The following is a 21,076-nucleotide window of genomic DNA, read 5'->3' on the forward strand; positions in this document are numbered from 1 at the left end:
ATTTATGATCACTTTGGTATGATGTAAATTTAAATAAAACCGTGAATATATAAAGGATTTTAATGCACTTTTAACTTGGCCATTAAAGTTCTTGTAGAGCATATCACACCCTCTTTATGAGAGCACAGGGACAGCCTGAATGGGGCCTATGACTTAAAAAAAAAAAAAAACTCAAAAGGCATTAAATATTGGTATTCATTTCCATGAATAGGTTATTACTGTAAAAAACTCAAATTCATCAGTAAATTTGTGTCATCGCTAGAACTTGTTCACAATTATATTTTTCATATATTAAAATGTTTAAAAGAGATATGTAGGTAAATAGTATACTCCTACTTGATTATTTATTTTATTATTATTTCTAACCAAATAAATGAAAATGTTTAATCCAAGAGGTATAAAATACAGAAACCACAAATTAAATATTTTAAAATAATTAATTGATCATTTAAACAATGTTTTAAAATGAAAGAAATTAAATAAATGACAATAAATGTTTATTTATGAAATATATTTCTGAGCAAATGCATTTTGCATTTCTGTATTGCCCGGCCCTAGTACAGATGGCTTTTATCTTCCTTAACTGCAAGGACAATATCTCACAGACACTTTCATTTGTAGCAATCTGCATCATGCTAATTCTGAGGGTATTCTGGCCCTAGTATAACTTTACAGCACAAAACATTATATTTTGATGAGTCCACATTAACAGTCACAGAAACACAAAAAACAGCCTTGAGCACAGGAGGAAACAGCCATAGAGCTCCTGTTAAAGGGTTAGTTCACCCAAATATTAAAATTATATCATTAATGACTCCGAAGATGAACAGAGGTCTTACGTGTTTGGAACGACATGAGGGTGAGTCATTAATGACATAATTTTTATATTTGGGTGAACTAACCCTATAAGGTTAACAATTAATAAATGGTGCAACCATAGGAAAGATTAAGGGTTAGCCAAAACATTTTTTTATAGTAGTATCAGCACTAAATAAAATTAGCCAACTTTTATATATAATATATATATATTTTTATTTTATTTTATTATACAAGTTTATAATATTTTTTCTGCTTGGCTGTCCGCTAAAGGGTTTTGTTTGACCCTATCGGTGGCTTCGTTGGTGGACCTGTCCACCTCGTTTTTACCCTACAATTAGAGATGGATTTTCCATTAGGATCTGCTGTTCAGCGCAAGTCATGCGGTGGAAGCTTTGTGCCTCATCAGTGCATTCTTGAGCTTTAATGACTGAACATCCCCACACTTCCCCTAAACCCCAGACTGACGCTTCAGTCTGCATGCCAAGAGCCAACTTATATAGCCCTCCATTTCCCATCAGGCAAAAACACAATGAATATTGATTCATTCCCTCAGACTGCTATACTGCACAGAGGAATCGATGGAGATAAAAAGACAACAGCTAAAAAGTGAGAGAAAAAAACTAGAAGAGGGACTTTGATTTTATTTGACTGCTGATTCATTACTGCCTAAGGATTGAAGTTTTAGAGGTCTGAAGTTTAACGTTTAAGGACTTGCTCACAACGAGTCAGAGGAAATATTGAAATTGACAGCGAGCTGAATAGTCCACTGACATTTCTGCAGTGGAAATCGATGCTTGGAGCTTGTTTATAAAAGGCCAGCTGAACATCAATCATGATGCTGCATGTCTGCCCCTAATGGGACACTGCTTCCTTTGAAGCAACCTGTCATATACAACAAATAAATCTACATGTTCTACTAAAACTATACAGAGATTTACAATGCTGGGAGCAAAAGTCCCTTGCTTTGAATTCAATCAGAAACCTAACATTTAATACATTTCACAATATTTTATTGTAGGCCTAACACATTATATTTTACATAAAATGTTTATATATATATATATAATAACCATACAATTAATACAATATAAAATATATAAATAATACAATTAAATGAATGAAAAATTCATATTCAGTACAATGTATTGTATTTTTTGATAGTGGTGGATTTTGATCTATTCAATACAAAGTGATAGATACTATCCATCTATCTATCTATCTATCTATCTATCTATCTATCTATCTATCTATCTATCTTATATAAAAAAAAAATAAATACAATATAAAAGCAATATATAAATAAATAATAAATAATTAAAATAAATTCATATTCGGTATAACATTTATATATTTCAGTAATTGTCAGAAATTAACTTTTTTATTGTATTGTTTTGGGGGGGAATGACATTTTAATACATAATATCATAAAAATACTACATCATAACAATCATATATTTACTATATTAAATCAGCATGATCTGGTTTAAATGAATCTAACTGGCACAGCAGTTCTCTCACTGATCAGAGTAAAGTGAGTTAGTCAGCATGGCACCATGTCCTGAGCGGCCCGGCACTGGCAGAGATGCTAAGAATGTGACAGTCACCCACACAGCCATGTGATATTTCAAAGTGAATTTAAGAAAGCTTGTTAATATAATCAGTCTGCACTCACACTGCTGGCTCACACAAAACAAAGCTTACTGAAATGATTGCTTATGAACTTTCAGAGTTATACATTTATGATAAGATTATCAGTGAATTGATATTTATACAAATAACTCAAGGTAAACCATATTAATGCATGTGGTCCAATCTTTCTCCCAAATGTTTGCCACTACTTTGATAGCAGTGTCCCTTATTCAGGGTGCACCGGGAGAATAACGAGGACTGCTACTAAAACCGTGAGAAAGGAGCGAGTGCACTGACAATGGACCACCGCATAAAGAGATTTGAAACCAGGTCAAAGTAAATCTCAAAGTGATTAAAAAATGGCTAGAGCCAATGCTAGGGCTGCACATTCCCTCTCACAGGAAACAAGCCGAGTAAGAAGAAATTTCATTGAACTTGATATCAGAAGAGCTCTAGAAGTCTGGCGACCAGCTGCTTGGCCAACGAGAGAGGCGATTTAAAAAAGTGACGGGTTTATAGACTGCCTATCTTCTACTGTACTGATTCAATATGAGCTTATTAATGCAACATGCTTAAAAATACTTCAGTTGGATCTGCTAACTTATTATCTCCAATATGTGGAGAAAAGATAAGGGAGAAGCACACCACCAACATCCATCATAGCCCTCACCTGGACTTAAGGAATCGGTGGAACTCAGTGTTTTACATATTCAGTTTTGCACTACATTAATTGCTTAATGTCTAGGGACGCAAGCAAAAATAAACTCAAGAAGCATAAAGCAGTACATGGAGAAACAAACAGCTCCATTAACCTAGAGCATTAGAGACTCTAAGAATATCTACAAACCTAATTACCAACAAGAGCGGACTTCAAGTTCAGCTGCAGGCTGATGATATCAGGTCTTTTATTCAAAATGTAATTATGGTTTGTTTTAGATCTATTTTAAGGTTTAATTGACAAGATGCGAGTAGGAAAGCTTTGTCAAAGCATCAATACATTATCAAACTAAAGAACCAAGAGTTCAGGGCAAAAGAAAATCCATTCAAAACAAGTTCACAAAAGGACTTTTATTATGACTCCTACCTGACTAAATAAAATCCAACTGATTTTCAAAAAGATAAAGGTGACCTTTAGAAATATTCTGCTGACTTTTCACTGAAAACATGAATAACAGTATTTTATTATAATACGCCCTTCATTTGACAGCTTTAATAACTGGAAACAAATCAGGTGCATATACTCCAGTCATCAATGCAACAAACTTCTAATGAGAAAAATGAAAATTCTGTCAATATTTGTCACCCTCATGTTGTTCCAAACTTGTAAAGCTTCTGATGTGTAAAAGGTGAATTTTTAAAGATTATGATCGTATGATCAATGATGTCAAAAATCTACTAATTCCCTGGTATTTTGATTGATTATTATTAGTGATTAGTATCACTGATATACTATTAAAGATTTTGTTAATATTTTAAACAAGACTTTATTTTAATAATTGTTTACATTTTAATTTTAGGGATTATGTTATGCATTTTATAAATGTATATATTATTCAATATTATTTTTGTTAAGCTTCTTTTTAGTTTTAGTTGTTTTAGTATTTTAACATAAACGTTGCACTGCTGAAATGAACGTTTTTATTTTGTATTTAATTTCAGTTAATGCTTATTTTATATAATGGAAATGTTTTTTGTTACCGTTTTTTGTTATTGAAATTTTAAATAAATAATGATGGAAATTTTCTCACAAAGCTAGTTTGAAAAGTGGAATAAAACACTTAAACAATATTAACGACTTTTATGGTGCTTTTAGTTAATTCACTTTGATTACATAGAAAAACACCCCTAGGTGGTAAGAAATCCCCTTTTTATGGAAGAAATTATGACAGAACTTTCATTTTTAGGCGAAATCTCTCTTTATGGTTTGGAAAGCATGAGGAAGCAAAATGGCTGGCAGCCTGATCTGAGACCAGAAGATGGAGGATCTTACCTGCATAGCGCAACGGGGCATCTTTATCCAAGGCTATCAGCGGAGGGTCCAGGAGAACTTTGTCGTCATTTTCCGTTACGATACCATGATACGTGGTCTCAATCCATGGCTTGTGCTTATTTACTGTTGGGGAGAAAAAACAGGAAAAAGTAGTTTATTTTTTGCTGAATAAAACCAAGCCCAGACAACAACAACCAATTATTTGGGTTTTCTGTGAGGATGCACTATGTGTCAGCACAACTGTACGCCAGCTTAAAGCCAGAGCGCAAAATCACACACTGACTAGTGCGCAGTGGCATTTGCCGCCTCTGTTGGAGCTGAGAGCACGCCGAAGCTCAGCAGCTCATTAGTGTTGACTGAAGGCTTTGAGCTCTGAAAGAGAGAGGACAGATGCACTGTGCTTTAGCTTCAGACTGCAGAAACACTGCAGCAGCGGCAGAGGTTGACGTGAAGGGCAGATTGCTCTCTTCAACGGCTGATCAGTGCCTGTACCCGAAATGTGAGTACATCAGCAGTTGCTGAGCGAAAAGCATACTCCTGCAGTGCTGATCTCATTGTGTGCAGACCTGATAGCGAGGCGGCCGCGAGGAAACTAAATGAGCTCAGCAGACTGATGTCGTCAACTGCAGGGTCAATCACCAAGCTGTCAGTCTGACCGAATCCACCTTTCAAAACATAGCTAAAAAGACATAGCTCTTCAGCGAGCACTTATAAAACAGTTATGGTATTGCACACTAATTGAACACTACAGCCTCCAAGTACACTATTTAGTATGAGCTATGATGCAAAATATTGCTTGTTTTTCATGTCCGAGACTAGATCTACTTACTGTACGAAAGTATAGAATTTGAGTAAAATACACAAATTAAATGTATTACATAATAAAAATAGTAGTAAATGAAAATCATTATGTATGTATATAGAATAATCCTAAATAAATAATTATTTATATATATATATTTTTTTTAATATTAATACATGTCTTTGTTTTTGTCATATATTGTAATGTAATTTTACTGCATGCTTAAGATGACAGTTTTGTAATTTTCTATTTTGTAACTACATTTTTAGGTATACATTAAAATTAACGACATAAAATATATAACAACAAAAAGATAAAAAAGGTAAAAACATAAATCTATTAAATATAAAAAATATATATATTTTTTTATTAATTAAGATTTCATATATATATATATATATATATATATATATATATATATATATATACAGAATTCAAGTAAATGTATACATTTATCACATAATAAAAATATACATATATATATATAATATTTTTAATATTATATAAAAAATATTATATATATATATATATATATATATATATATATATATATGTATATTTTTATTATGTGATAAATGTATACATTTACTTGAATTCTGTACTTTGGTACTGCTAATATTGGTAGCTACTTAATGAAAAATGTGTTTTACATCATTCATAAAGTCACTTTGAATAAAAAACACCTGCTAAATGAATAAATGTAAATGTCTGTAGTTATATGAAAATATACATTGACTGAAAAATCTCTTATGTCAGCTCATCACTCAAGCCAGACACTAAATCTATGTGCACATAAATTCTTCAACATCCTCTGTGCTAACAGTTCCCATCCCTTATACTGCTCAGAAAATTGCTGTCTGGAAATATGTGCGTGGTGTGCAGCAGCTGGAGCGAAGAAGGATGATTTATTGGCTTCTGTGCACCGGTGTCTTACGACTCGCCCCGCAGGCAGAAGCCTGATCAGTGACACTAATTGAAGGATATAACCTCCACAGCAATAACGCCATAATGCTCACCTCCGTTCATATTACACGCCAGAATCCGATTTCACACCTTCTGGAAAAATGTATGCTTGACAGAACTGTCGCTTCATTTTCGTGTTTCTTCACCCTGTTAATTTTCAGCTGTAATACATTTGAGGTTCAAGAACTGACAATTGTACATGTCTACCAATGCTACAAACACATGATGCATGATTCTAACGCTGTACCCAGTACAAACAGAGCTGGGACGGAGTCTAGGACTTGGTATTGTTGGTGAAATTTTTGATCTGGCTCATAAATCGTCTTAAAGTAGGTTCACGTGACCCTAAGTGTACTGCTGCTGCTGGTGGCTGTATGTGGACAGACTGTCAGACCAGACTACCCTGAGCATAATCTGCTTTAAAATCCTGGGTTTATAAAACCTTAAGAGCTGAGGTAAGTCACATGCTTAAAGGGCAAACTGGAACATAATGCTACTAATAAAGAGAACAAGACTAGAACATAACACATTCTTTTCCCTTACACACACACACATACCAAGTAGGCCTACTGTACATTCATTTAACTAACTAGATTGAGTGTGGTTTTTGCCTATGCAAAACTTGACACCAAGATGGGACAAAACCTTTTAACCATTCAAATATTCAGAATTTAACATTCAAAATCATGTTCTTTAGAACTTTCTGTACATCAAAGAATTTCCAGACAAAGATTCTAAGCAACTGTTTTCAGCATTGATAATAATAAGAAATGTTTCTTAAGCACCAAATCAGCTTATAAAAATAATTTCTGAAGGATCATGTCACACTGACTGGAGTAATGATGCTGAAAATTCAGGAATAAACAAATAAATATGTTGCATTTTAAAATATATTACAATGGAAAACAGTTATTTTAATTTGCAATAATATTTCACAATATTACGGTTTTATTGTATTGACTTCTTTCCAAAAATTTTAAACATCTCATCAACCTCCATTTGAACATTAAAGTCATTTTGGAAAAGAAACACCAAAATATTAATTTAATATAACAAAATAAGCATTTTTTTTATTATTATTTGCACTCAAAGGCCATAAACAAAAAGAGTAAAAAATATATTTTGGTCATTCTGAAATGCAGAAGCCAAAACCTGTCATCTGCCAACTATAAGCAAACAAAGCACACTCTTAAATGTTTGGAATTTATTATATTTACATTTACATTTATGCGTTTAACAGACACTTTTATCCAAAGTGACTTACAGTGCATTCAGGCTATACATTTATTAATTTTAACCAGTATGTGCATTCCTGTATTTGAAAATGCCTTTAGCCTCACTAAGTAATAGAAAGTAAATCAAAGCAGCAACAAGGGATCTTTGTATCAGAGTGGTCAAACACTCGAGGTTAATCTGGCTTTACAGTGACAAAGAACTGTTTGTACTCTCAAACCCTTCTGCTGTAGAACAAATAGACTGATAACACGGTTATCATCACATATTAACATACAAAGAGATACACAAAAACCTGTTTACAAACAGAAAACAAAGTGTAAATTATAGGGACGACCTATGAGTCTTTTTTCTGAAGTGTTTTGGTACATCTCAATAAGGGTCCTTGAGACCTCTTGGAGTGCGTTCAGCCATGGCATTGATCCCAGCAAGAGAAAACCACTAAACACATCAGCAAAACACCTGCTAAACACTGCTCTCTCTCCCACACACACACTGATATAACATATGGCACACACATCACTCCTTCTCTTACTAAAAACACATTTACCAATCAAACGGCAATTATTTTCTTCTTTAAACTTCATTGAAGCCCTTAATGAACCATTAAAAACAGTTTATGTTTGAAAAGCCCACACTGATGTCTGGTGTGCATCATTATAAACTAAACAAGTGGGGTTTCAAAGAGGAAGGGCTGCTCACCAGACTGGCTGAGAATGAATCTGATTACTGAAGGAGCTCTGATGTGGGTGATATCATTTCTGAGCGCCCTGCAGCTCTGGCACAAGGCGAGCGTTTGGGACGGCAGGCAGTCAGTTGGCTGTTTTTACATGCATTTTGCATAGAAGCACTTTAGATCCTTGCACATCAGCAACACAATTCAACTGTTGCGAGAAAAGTAACGGATAGAACTGTTTGATAAATGGGCTAATATGATGACAACACACCAAACATACGATTTCATAATGTCAGCAGTCAAATAGGGTAGTGTCGAGAAAATTGGATAAAGGCTACAGGTTGCTTTATGGAAACAATGTTATGTAACTGGTGCATTAGAGCAATAAACACTTGAGCACAGTGTGGAGTAAATATGTACTCCGAGATCACCGTTCAATCCATTTTCATTCAGAATGATTCATCAACCGCACGCTAAAAGGGTAGTAAAATGTTTATTTGCAGTCTACAGCATTTATCTGAATTTTTTTTGAAAGCCGAAGCAGACTGGAACAGAAAAGTAAGAATAGAATAGAATAGTATTATTATATTTTTCGAAGTAATGAAAGTTAATTTTTTATTGTTAAAGTAAATAATAATATAAGTATTTACAAGTAAATGGGGTCAAAAGAATATTATACTCTTAACATGTTTAACATTCATAAATATAATATAAAATTATATAAAATAATAGAACAGAATAGAATAGAATAGAATAGAATAGAATAGAATAGAATAGCTATATTTGTCAGAGTGGTTAAAGTTCATTTTTGGATGTTAATGTTAATATTATTATTACACACCCTGCTTATTAATATTATAATTATTATAGTTATTATTTACATTATTATATAATTAATTACACAATGTGGTGATTAATTAATCGAGAAATTACTCCCAAAGGATAATTTAAAGTCATTGTTGTGTAAAGCAAAAAACAGGCATTAAAAAAGTAGGTTCAGCAAGAAATATTTTGGAAATACTCTTTTGGACCATGTGAGTAAATGATGACAAAATTGTCATTTTTGGTTGGTTGAACTATAACTTTAATAATTTATTTTCTTAATTTTATTATAATTACTATGAAAATGTGAAATTATTTCTTTAAAGAAATTATACTCTATGTAATAAACTAAAACTGCCAGTAGGTGGTGGTAAATGTCTTAATTATTAAGTCATCGAGTCATTTATTCATTTATTTGATTCGTTCCAATGGCTGATTCATTCAGAAGTGAAGTAAAGGGTTCTTTATAGGGCTGGATGATTAATCGAAAAATAATCAAAACCGAAATTCATAACCTCTAACCGACGGAATTTTCCCATGTCGGTTATTTCGGTTTTTTAATCACTTCCCCCTTAAAAGCATACTACATACTGATGTCGCGTGAGCGGTGAGCCTTGCGTCTTCACTAAACTTTGTCAGTTGTATTTGTTTTATGGTTTGGACATTCAAGCGATTAGATGAACGGATGTGTATTCTTATATCGAGCTACCATGTTTGCGCAGCTCCATTGTGGCACGAACACTCATATAAACAGTAGCTATGAAGATCGCGTACACAGAGGAACGCAAAAACTATTTGTCAGCGCTGTCCTGTGATTTATCACTAAAGTAGCTTAGAATCTCAAAACTTATAGCATGTTTGTGTGCAGCGCAAATGAAGCACAAGCGCGTGCATAGAGAGCAGCAGTCGGCGGTCGCGCTGCGGGTTCCCTGTTTGTGTCCGTTCTCGGACTGTTCTGTGTATTTTAACTGTAGAAAAGGTTGCTCCGAGTCGAAACTACGATACAGAAAACTACATCAGTATATCATCATAAACGCAGCCGCTTGTCTTACATGAACGTAAACGAATGAGAAAGAAAACACACATGTACAGTATTTTTGCTTAAAGAGACAACAGCCTAATAAACGTCTGTCATTAATGTTAATCAAAGAACAAAAGAAAATCATTCACTGATCTTGACTGAATATATCAAATAACTTTACTTGATTAATCTCTATTTTATTTATAAAAAGAAAACCATGCAGTGTTTTTAAACTTTTAATTACAGTTTCTGTCCCCTGAAATTTAGTTTAGTTGTATTTATTTATGATATTGCTAATTGATTTGTTTGTTCCTTTCTTATTACTAACCTATCTTATTACTTGTCTTTAACATTTTAATATTTGAAATTTATATTAATCTAGTTGTTTTTGCTGTAGTATTTTTTTTGTTTTATCACAGGCAAAATTCCTCTTGCAGTGTTTTGTAGGCTGCTTATTTTTGCTCATGTTATTCAGCTGCAACAGAATGCTTTTTAAAAATGTTTGACATCTAAATGTTTGACTTAATTTTTTTTATATTGGATTTTTTATCTTATTGGAATCGAAACTAGGAATCGATAAGAATCGGAATCGATAAAATTCAAACAATACCCAACCCTAGTAAGAAATGTTACGAACATAGATAAAATAACTGCTGATAGTCAATCATATTTACAGTACAAACCTTGTCAGTGAACTATGAGGGCAAAAAAAAAAGAAACGCAACAAAATAATCGTTCATTAATCGTAATCGAGGTAAAATGTTCTATTAATCGAGGTTTTGATTTAAGGCCATAATCGTCCAGCACTAGTTCTTTATGAATGGTTCATTGAATCATTAGGCTTGTTCAACTTGAAGCAGGTCATCATCATCAGACCGATCGGTGTGTGACATCTGATGTTGATGTCAGCTGATGTCATACACCGATTGGTCTGTGCAGCACCACTCCAAAGCCAACACGACCATAACCAGTGGTTCAACGCGCCAAATGGTTCACTAAATTAATTCAAAACATGGATTAAGAAATGAAATGATGCTGTGGGTTGCTCAGAGATGAACAGTTCTGCTTTGTCTTTATCTTCTGGTTGGCAAAATTGAGCAGAACAGACAACATTGTCTAAAATAACACAATAATAACTTCTTAATGAACTGTTGTATAAGATGAGTATCACATTTGCACTTGTGTGATATTGCACTTAGCCTACAGCTCGTGTGATATTCCTTAACTATGCGATGTAATATGAGACACAATCTCAAACAGGCGTTTGCTCTATATCTTGAATTTTAGGGACATTTTCTAGGCTCCATCACTCAGTAAGATGTTGCTTTGCCTCATAGTCATCAATCGACTGCGTGAAATGGCAGATGATCCACACAGGACTGGGACAAGTGTGTTGTTTTTCTCCATAATTAATTAATCTAATTAACGCATTAAATGACCAGCCCTAATAAAAAAAACATGTTTATATTAAATATTTATATTAATATAAGTTATTTTTGTCAGTTGAATCAGCTGTTTTAAAATTCCATTGGGTGACATCAGAATTCTAGCACATAAATTACACCCTATACCTTCACCAATCTACAGAACATGATCATTAGAGCAAGAACACCTAGTCTTAACAATTGCAGACAATAATATTTGTATTTGACACGCACAAAACTGTTTGCCACCATCCATTTTCCAGATTACAGTCATTTGGACAATATCCGCAAATTAAGCCATTTATCCGTAATCAAATCTTTTGGATGCTAGCAGGCACAAATTAGAGTCTAATGATGCAGCAGAGTGAGGAAACACAGCTGGCCTGGAGCTGCCTCCATCCCAGCAGCACCCAAGATAAGGAGATCTTCGACGAATACTAAAGATCCTCAGACTACCCAGGTCCTGTGTGTGTGTTTTTGCATGTATGTCTAAAGAGATTAATAAACCCTGTATGTCACACTAAAGCAGAGGCATCCGGAACAGGCCAGAGGCTTTATATCCAAACACATTCCAAGCTACATATTGGAGTTGGCAACCAGAGAATCGCCTAGTCAGTCTTTTACATGCCTTATCCAGCACAGCCATCTAGTCAGATTGCATCACAGTGACCGGATAGGATGCAGACCATGTGCAGCTATTACTACGTTATCCGATCGATGACAAATATTATTACAGGTGCTTTGGTCAGACAGCATGCGCCAAGCACAGATGGGGGGTCTGGGTCAGGCACTATTGTGCTATGCCTGGCATGCAATCCTGTTAGCCATCATGTAAAGCCACTGACACCTAATCCCATAATGAGATGCTCCTGTTTCATTTACTTACAAGGTCAAAGACTTGTATGACTTTACAAAGTACTGTGGTGTGTCACATATGCTCAAGCCAAAAGTTTACAGTAAGACAGCTGTAAGGACACACCGCTGACTTACACACACACACACTGTCACGGGAGGAGCACAAGACAGACACAGTGGGCGTGGCGTCAGGCCTCGGAGAGGCTTTTATTAACAGAAATCATAAAACAAAGGGAATAAAAGTGGCCAAAGGGGGAAAGTGTCCAAAATAACAGGGGATCTGGTGTCCTCGTTGTGCTGCGGGGTTTGTGTGGGTCGGGCAGTGTTCATCAAGGAAGGGTCCAGGCAAGGGGCGGAGTCCGGCGGCCGCACGCGCTCCCCTCCTTGGTCCGGGGCGCGAGGGGCGGCGGCTTCTCCTAGCGGCCGCGTCTCTCTCGTTGGCCGCGGCGCTGGTAGGGGATGGACGGCCCGGCATCCTGGCCCGTCGGCCGTGTATACGGGTGCGGTTCCCATCCGGATCGCGGGTCCGGCAGCTCACGTCTTGGTGGCGCGGGAGTCCCTCAACGCACCCTTCCTGGACCCACGAGGACACCAGTGTGCATGCACGGGGAAGAGACCGGTCTCCTGAGGAGAGGCGCGTTGGGCTTTTAAACAGCGGCGGTAATGAGGCTCCACTTCCTTCAGGTGTGCCCCATCACACGCCGCCAGCCCTGACTCGTCCAGCGCCCCTCCTCTCACACACCCACTCCAGTCGGGAGCCTGGTGAAGGGCGGCGATTTAGGACGGGGTGCCGGTGACAATCAGGGAGGAGGCAGCTGACTCGTCACATTCCCCCTCCCAAGCGACATCCCCGTCCCCAGGGCGCCACCCACACGGGAGTGCTACCATCCTCAACCAGGCTCCAAACGGTCGGAGTGGGCGGGGCTTCCTCTCCGGGCGGTCCTCCCTCTCGCAGCGCACCAGAACAGGGACAGAGAAACCGGGTTTTAGTGACAGCCTCAACCAACCACAGGGTAAAATGACAATGGAAAAGTCACTTACCCCTTGTGTGGCTGGGAGGCTGTCCCCAGTTTTCCTCCGTCCCAGTCTGGGTTCTCACGAACGTTTGCAAGCGAGAGGGGGTGACGTCACCAGACGTTTCCCAACTGCGCTGTCTAGGCTCCGCCGCCCGCATTCTCCACCAGTGTCACGGGAGGAGCACAAGACAGACACAGTGGGCGTGGCGTCAGGCCTCGGAGAGGCTTTTATTAACAGAAATCATAAAACAAAGGGAATAAAAGTGGCCAAAGGGGGAAAGTGTCCAAAATAACAGGGGATCTGGTGTCCTCGTTGTGCTGCGGGGTTTGTGTGGGTCGGGCAGTGTTCATCAAGGAAGGGTCCAGGCAAGGGGCGGAGTCCGGCGGCCGCACGCGCTCCCCTCCTTGGTCCGGGGCGCGAGGGGCGGCGGCTTCTCCTAGCGGCCGCGTCTCTCTCGTTGGCCGCGGCGCTGGTAGGGGATGGACGGCCCGGCATCCTGGCCCGTCGGCCGTGTATACGGGTGCGGTTCCCATCCGGATCGCGGGTCCGGCAGCTCACGTCTTGGTGGCGCGGGAGTCCCTCAACGCACCCTTCCTGGACCCACGAGGACACCAGTGTGCATGCACGGGGAAGAGACCGGTCTCCTGAGGAGAGGCGCGTTGGGCTTTTAAACAGCGGCGGTAATGAGGCTCCACTTCCTTCAGGTGTGCCCCATCACACGCCGCCAGCCCTGACTCGTCCAGCGCCCCTCCTCTCACACACCCACTCCAGTCGGGAGCCTGGTGAAGGGCGGCGATTTAGGACGGGGTGCCGGTGACAATCAGGGAGGAGGCAGCTGACTCGTCACAACACACACAGTAGATCATTTTAATTTCATACTTTTTTGGAAAAAGATTCACATTGTTATTGAGACATATTTCAACATATTTGAAGATTGATTTTTTGGGGGGAAACTCCAGGTGTCATTATTGAAAAATGTAAACAAGTTTGACTTTTTTTATTATTTGATTAAAGCTTAAATCAAATTACATACAACTGGCCAACTAATTAAAACCAATTAATTGCATTTATCAATATTTGTCAAGAAAACTCTGTATGTAACACTTTATTTTAAAGGTTCAGTTCTTGTTATTAAACCATTATACTGCAAACTGTGCCTCAAACTCCTCATTTGCTGCTTATTAATATTTAGTAGTTGTAGTTGTAATAGGTAGTTGTTAACTTGACTTTTTGAATTTTGACTATGATATTTGTTATATATTAGGTTGGATTAGGGATGTAGAATATGTGCTTTATAAGTACTAACAAACAGCCAATATGTTATTTATTGGCATGCTAATAAGCAACTAGTTAATTGTGAGAACGGGTCCCTTTTCTAAAGTGTTTACCAAAAACTCTTCAAATGTAGATATTTCAAAGACATTATCATGACTGACTGAATGTTCACATCCATATCATTGAACACAAGCCCATCAATCTTTCTTTGCAATGGCTTAAATGTAATACACATTTTAATGCAGATTTGAGAATATGACTTGTTGGGTGGTGGCACTCCAAAGGAAATTCTTCACACACACATTACTCTACAGGGCTAACAACAGTCTTCAGTAATGGCCAAACGGAAGCAATTAATTGGCCGTTGGCTCAGTAACCCATAAGAAATTGTTTCTATTGCAGTCGAGCATAAAGCAATTAAGCAACACAATTTGTTCAGCCTAATTTTAAACCATTATTTGACACAGGGTGTGTGTGTGGGGGGTGGGGGGGCACTGTTTAATGGGCATCTTAAAATGGGGAGCGAAATTCTTGGAGATCTGCATTAAACCGTCAGACCTCCGAAACAAAAGCAGAGTTTGAATGTGTGTTTTGATTGATGAGGTGAGGCCAAAGGTTATGGTTTCAGCCAGGCTTGTTCATCCATCTGCTTGAATCCCTCAAGATCTGTAAAGAGAGAACTGCCTGAACACTGGGAAGCAAAATCACATTCAAGCCAAAATGAAATCCACACCACACAGTAAGAAATTTCAATTTCCAAATTGTTCCTCGCTTCATGTGAAAGATCTTCACCACGTACTTCCTCCTGAGTCCTTTATGCTTGCAAGATGTTTAAATGGTTTAACAAGGGGTGGCTATTTCCGGTCAACGTGGCCCAGAAACCTTTTCATGACAGTGATCACACCCATAGAGCGATCTACCGCAGCCTTTGTCAATTAACACCACAGACGCCTCCGTTCCCACCTCGAGTGCGAGCGAGCTGCGAGTTATCACAGAGCACACAGCTGCTTCACAATTCAAGGTCTATCGGTGGTAGTACAAGATAACTACTGATCTACACCTCAGCAGACTTCAAAATAGATTGGCTTTCGCACTAGATGGATTTGCAGCTACTTCTGAAAGTGACTTAAAAACAGCTTTCTTTTTGAAGCATCATCTGAAATTTGCTGCCAGGGTTTGACGTCTTTGCCGAGCAGACCCCATTCTCGTGTGAATAATGCAGGACAATGGGCCATCCGAAAGATCTCAATACAATGGCCTGCTAGGATACAAATCACTCAACAGCGTTCTGCAACATGAATACACAAATCATGAAGGCAGAATCCTAAAATTTCCAGAGTCCGGACTAAAAATAAAACGAATCCTAAAATGATACATCTATAAGACCCAAACTACTTTTTAGCTGAAAAACTTGACAATTTATTAAATGATAAAATAATTGGTACCTGCTTTGACTTAAAAGGATAGTTCGCCCAAAAATTACAATTCTGTCATTGATTACTCACCGTCATGTCGTTCCAAACCCATATAAATGTAATAATACATTACATTATAAATATAGCAATGACAGAACTTTCATTTTTGGGTTAACTATCCCTGAAACAAATTTCAAATTGGTGTGAAATTGACATCCACGCTTAAATGTTTGCACACAAATTATAAAATGGCACTACTAACTGTTAAAACGGGCCTCATCAGGCCGGGAATCGATAGTTCATTGAGGTTTAAGACCCTGTAGAGAAACATAAGGGAAATCTCCAGGCTCTACTGCCCAATAAATCTCTCAGTATGAAGGGTTCATAGCCAAACCAAAGCAGGGGGTCAGTGTGTACCCAAGGAAGTATCTGTTTGTCCACCGGAGCAGTCGCAACAGAACAACAAGGCGCAGGCGTTTTCAGTGAAGGTGGGGGCAGGGTGTGTGAATGGTGCTCAATCACAGCTCAGTATGGAGCGCACAAAGCCCCAGTGAGAGGGAAAGTGAGCCGTAGCTGCTTGTCATATCCACAGGTAACTCCTGCTCTCTGGTTACCTGTTCCCATAGAGCCATGCTGCTGACGTGATGAGGCACAGAATAGCAGAGGGATGCATTTATCATGCTAAACAAAGAGCATAAACCCTGACAGACACTGAATGGATGGGCTCAACTGGCTCTCAGAGCACTCAGCTTGTGGACTGGGCTGACCTGAAATGGAAGCAGGTAATATTGTTATGGATGTCTCAGTTTTAGGGCACTGAGGAATACTCTTTAAACCTTAGTAACCATATACAGCTTGGTGAGGATGCGAGACTTGTTTCAAAAACTAAAAAAAACAACAACCCCAGACCTTTGTATGGTAGTGTAATACTAGAATCCAACAAATTATTTAAAAAATGTATGTATTTTTTGCACTTTAAGTTAACATCCCCACTAAGAAACCTGTCTAATTGAGGACAGATGATTCTGAAATGTACAGGCTTTCAGTTTAGACTGATGAGTTCAAACAAGTAGTCATTCAAACAACCAACCTTCTAATCGATCTTATAAATACGCTGTTTAGCACATCCCCAGTACTTAGCATAGCACAGAAAAAGATCTTCCATTACAATAATCAAACAAAAATACGCATTTTGCCCGGTATAATTTAAATGCACCATGTTGTTTTAGGAAGACCAACAATAGAAGTCAAGCAGCTACCATATGAGTCAAAGAGACAGACCTAATATTCATTATGTAATGACCTATTCTTGACATATCACAGACTCAATTCTGCTCGCAAAGGGGCCAGTGAAATTACCTCTTACTGCCCAGCTGCCACGATGACCAAGGGCTGACTGTCTAAGATCATTTTTGCCACACTGCCTGCACTAAAAAAAAAAAAAAAAAAAAAAAAAAAAAACAGATTAACAATGTATCATTATCTGTTATGCTTACAAAGTCCTTGGAATTCAAGATTGCTACATAAGTCAAATAATTCAGTTGCGTCTTACAGTGGGCGTATTGTGACGTGCTTATTGCGGCTCTCGCCCAAGAGACCCTTTGTTTCCCAGAGTACAAATTCCATGAATAAACAGCAAAACATATGACACGTTCAGTTCTCAGTCATTAAACAACTGCAATTCACAGGGCAAAGAATATGAAAGAGAAACTAAAATGTCCAAAAAACACCCAAGTTTCCAACAGAAAACAAAAGCATGATAATAAATTCATAAATGAATGAGCCAAAGGGTTTCAAAACACTTCAAATAAATGCAAAAAGCCTAAAAGTAATTAAGTTCTAGCAGCGTGCATCAACAACAGTCCCTGTGTGTTCCCTGCTTCACCGTGAGGAACAATGAGTCCAATACCTCCTCCCGAGAGAAAGTCTGCTCAGCTTATTTTATACAACCTCAATACTGCGTTTATTCTCTTCCCACTGTTCCCTGAATTAATGGGCCATCTAAAGCCTACACTGAAGCAGAGAGCTGCTAATAGACGTCTAGCTATCTGCAAAACCAACACATCAAAAGTGATCGAGCTCCAAAGGGGAGACTCCTAAAAGAGATTATCCATCAAGCCATCTGTAAATTAAGACATTTTTGCTACAGGATTCACTTTGCTGAAACAGGCAAAACATTTGACCGGAGGCCACTGGAGCTGAACAAGCAGCTGTTTATACAAAATCTCCTTAAATAAATCACTATTGTAAGCTGCAGGAGAAAGTAAGATTCTCTGGTAACTTTCCAAAGATTTCTTCCTGAATCTTTATTATTATCTTAGTTAAATAAAAGAAAACGTGCAGAAGGAGTGCAAGTGTGTTTAAATAATGCTAGTCAAACTCAAAAGAGATTCTGTCAAATGGTGATAAAGTTATCCAAGGCTAAAAAAAAAAACACTAAAAAAAGTGAGGCAAGGTAATAATCTGTGGAGGTGTGAAAGCATAGACTCTGTAAAAGAGAGAAAATGGAGGACTTTACTCACCTGTGAATTGTAGATAAATCACAAGAGCTACTCTAAATGGTAACACATTTTTTGGCTGTCAAGCAATCAGAATTTTCCAGTGATCAAAAGCTAGCATAATTCACAAATCCAAAGACTTTAGTACAGTAATCAAAAGCACAAGGTATAAATTGTTATTAGGAACTGTACAAAATGATTTCACTTTTGACTCCAACTTCAAAAAACAAACCAATTTGTAGACATTTTTTGTAAAGCAAGGTCGCGTACAACCCAAAGAATGGTTTGCAGGTCTATGTTGAAAAAGTTATGGATGAATATGCTTATTTTTTTAAAAAGAGAAGAAAATGTCTCAGATTATTTGTTGTCGACATCAAAACCTCTGTGCCCAATCAAACTCAACGGTATTTTTATGCAGTCTCTAGTTCTTGGTATGCATAATAGAACTGCAATATTTGTCCCAATGTCTGGTAAACACTATTTGACTGTTGTTTATGAATTTGCATAGTTTTAGTATTCAGCTAATGTCATGTTAATAACTTTTCCTATTGTTGTGTCTATGAAGGTCATGTTAATACTAATGCATTCAATGTTTGATTTCAACGACTGTGGTACTTGGGTTGGTTCATTACTTAAATGCAGAATATTTGAAAGCCACAGATCTAAACTATTAAAAAAGGTTACACAAAATGGTCACATGCACATCAAAAGTTAAGTTATAATTAAGACTCAACCCATGAATTGCACCGAAGATCATAAAACAATTAGTTAATTCTTTTATATGTTAATGGACTCAGGCCATGCATTCCCAGCTGCCTCACATGGCAACAACATACTAATTGACAATTATTAGCACCCTATTAATGAATGAAGATATCCAAGATTTGACTTTATATGGATCAAGGACCAACAAGGATGGGATGTTCAAGATGAAAAAACATTATTTAAAAAAATATTTTTTTTAATTATGTTTCAAGACCTTAGAAATGTAATTACTGTGTTCATGTTTATTTCATTTTTTTTCTGTTTCCGACAAACAAATTAACCTAATAAATAAACAAACAATGTAAATATTTGTTAAATGGCGAATTCCTTTCATAAACTCCACATATTAAGTTTTAACTTCAGAACAAATTCGCACTTGTACCCTTAAGAGTAATAAACAAGGTAACCGCAGGATATTTCTGGAAAGGCAGCGTTTCACAAGCAAATGTTTGCTACATCGAGCCGCGCGCGCATGTGTGTGTGTGTGTGTGTGTGTGTGTGTGTGACATTGCTGTGATGTCTGCGCGTGCACCTGCAGCGATGTCCTTCAGTCATATTTAGCTGCGTGTGAGACATTTCAAAGATGAATTTTTAAAACCAGACCACACAGTATTCCCAGAGGATTTGCGATGCGGTCTGCACATCGGTATATATACAAATAGCAAACAACTTAAAAAAATCGACAAAAACGCCACAACCTCCCGGAGAGAATAGAGTAGAAATCAAACACACGGGTTTGATTCCCAAGCACTGGAGCGTTACTCTGTTGTACAAATAGCTGTAGGCTAAAGTCTTGGCCACGGGGTGTTGGCACAGAAAACTGTTGTGTTAAAGGATTGACACGCAAAAATAGCTGTCAAGCGAAGCGGAACCGTAAGGGAGACTGGACATTTCACAGCTGACAGGCCACGGCAATTATTTCAGGACATCTTTTCAGTATGAGACGGGAAATTAGAGCAGAGATTGATTTTGAATTTTGAGTTTAGATGTACGGCGATAGCGCTGGACGCAACATCCTCACTTTGAGATTGAGTGATTATTTCAATTCATTGTCAAGAAACCTTGACCGAGGGAACATTGATATCCTTTAAAACATATATATATATAATATACATATATATATATATATATATATATATATATATATATATATATATATATATATATATATTACAATTATAATAATATTATCGCATGCCAAATAATATACACATTTACATATGCACATTTTCATTGTAAACAACACTAGGTCTTGAATCTTACCTTTGGCTGCTTCCACCGCGCATAATAGTCCTAAGAGCAGACCGACTGCAGAAGCGAAACGTTTCACCCCGCGGATCCGCATCCCGTCTTCAGTGTAAAAACAGCGAACGAATTTAAAAAAATGGTATTCTGTCTCCTCTCGCCCGGTAAAATCTGATTTAGCTCGGTGTTGCAGAAATATCCAGAGGATGTATATCTGGGATTAGTGCGGTAGTTTTAAGATGGCTGCCGCCACCGCCGTTCAGCTCTCTTCTCTTTCAATCACCGTTCAGTCTCTCTCTCGCCGCTCCGCAGCTGCATCCAACGGGAGCGGTGACGGGCTGACGTCACGACTGTTATCGTGGGAGCGCGAGCCGCCCGCTTTGCCCTTTGCATAGTCCAGCTCAGAAAGAGACAGAGAGAGGGTGTGGATTGAGAAGATGCGATGTGTAAAACAGTGTGTTTTCCAATCCTTTACTGCTTAATCCACCGTGATTATTATGGTATAGTGTCAACTATCGAGTAAGCTTGTATGAGGGTGTCAGCTTTACAACCATCTTTAGCCATTTTAATATTAATACAAATAGTGTGAGTCAAGCTACTACCACAAAACATCCCAAGATTAATCAA

General features: G+C 37.7%; 1 protein-coding gene across 4 annotated transcripts in view; it reads right to left on the reverse strand.

Moving 5' to 3' along the window:
- clstn1 (calsyntenin 1) overlaps nucleotides 1–20,809 on the reverse strand; it is a 38,296-nt gene extending 17,487 nt beyond the window's left edge. For 3 of the 4 annotated variants that reach the window (XM_052593657.1, XM_052593658.1, XM_052593656.1), the window contains exons 1-2: nucleotides 20,468–20,765; nucleotides 4,439–4,561 (exon numbers count right to left, since the gene is read on the reverse strand). In XM_052593657.1, the coding sequence (XP_052449617.1) occupies nucleotides 4,439–4,561; nucleotides 20,468–20,549 (205 nt within the window). In that variant the 5' untranslated portion in view covers nucleotides 20,550–20,765. Of the gene's footprint in view, nucleotides 1–4,438; nucleotides 4,562–20,467 lie in introns of all 4 variants that reach the window. The other variant, XM_052593659.1, reaches the window with a different exon arrangement.
- Between the last annotated feature and the right edge of the window lie 267 nt (nucleotides 20,810–21,076).

The sequence above is a fragment of the Carassius gibelio genome, chromosome B23, assembly GCF_023724105.1.
Source record: "Carassius gibelio isolate Cgi1373 ecotype wild population from Czech Republic chromosome B23, carGib1.2-hapl.c, whole genome shotgun sequence".
Classification (NCBI taxonomy): domain Eukaryota; kingdom Metazoa; phylum Chordata; class Actinopteri; order Cypriniformes; family Cyprinidae; genus Carassius; species Carassius gibelio.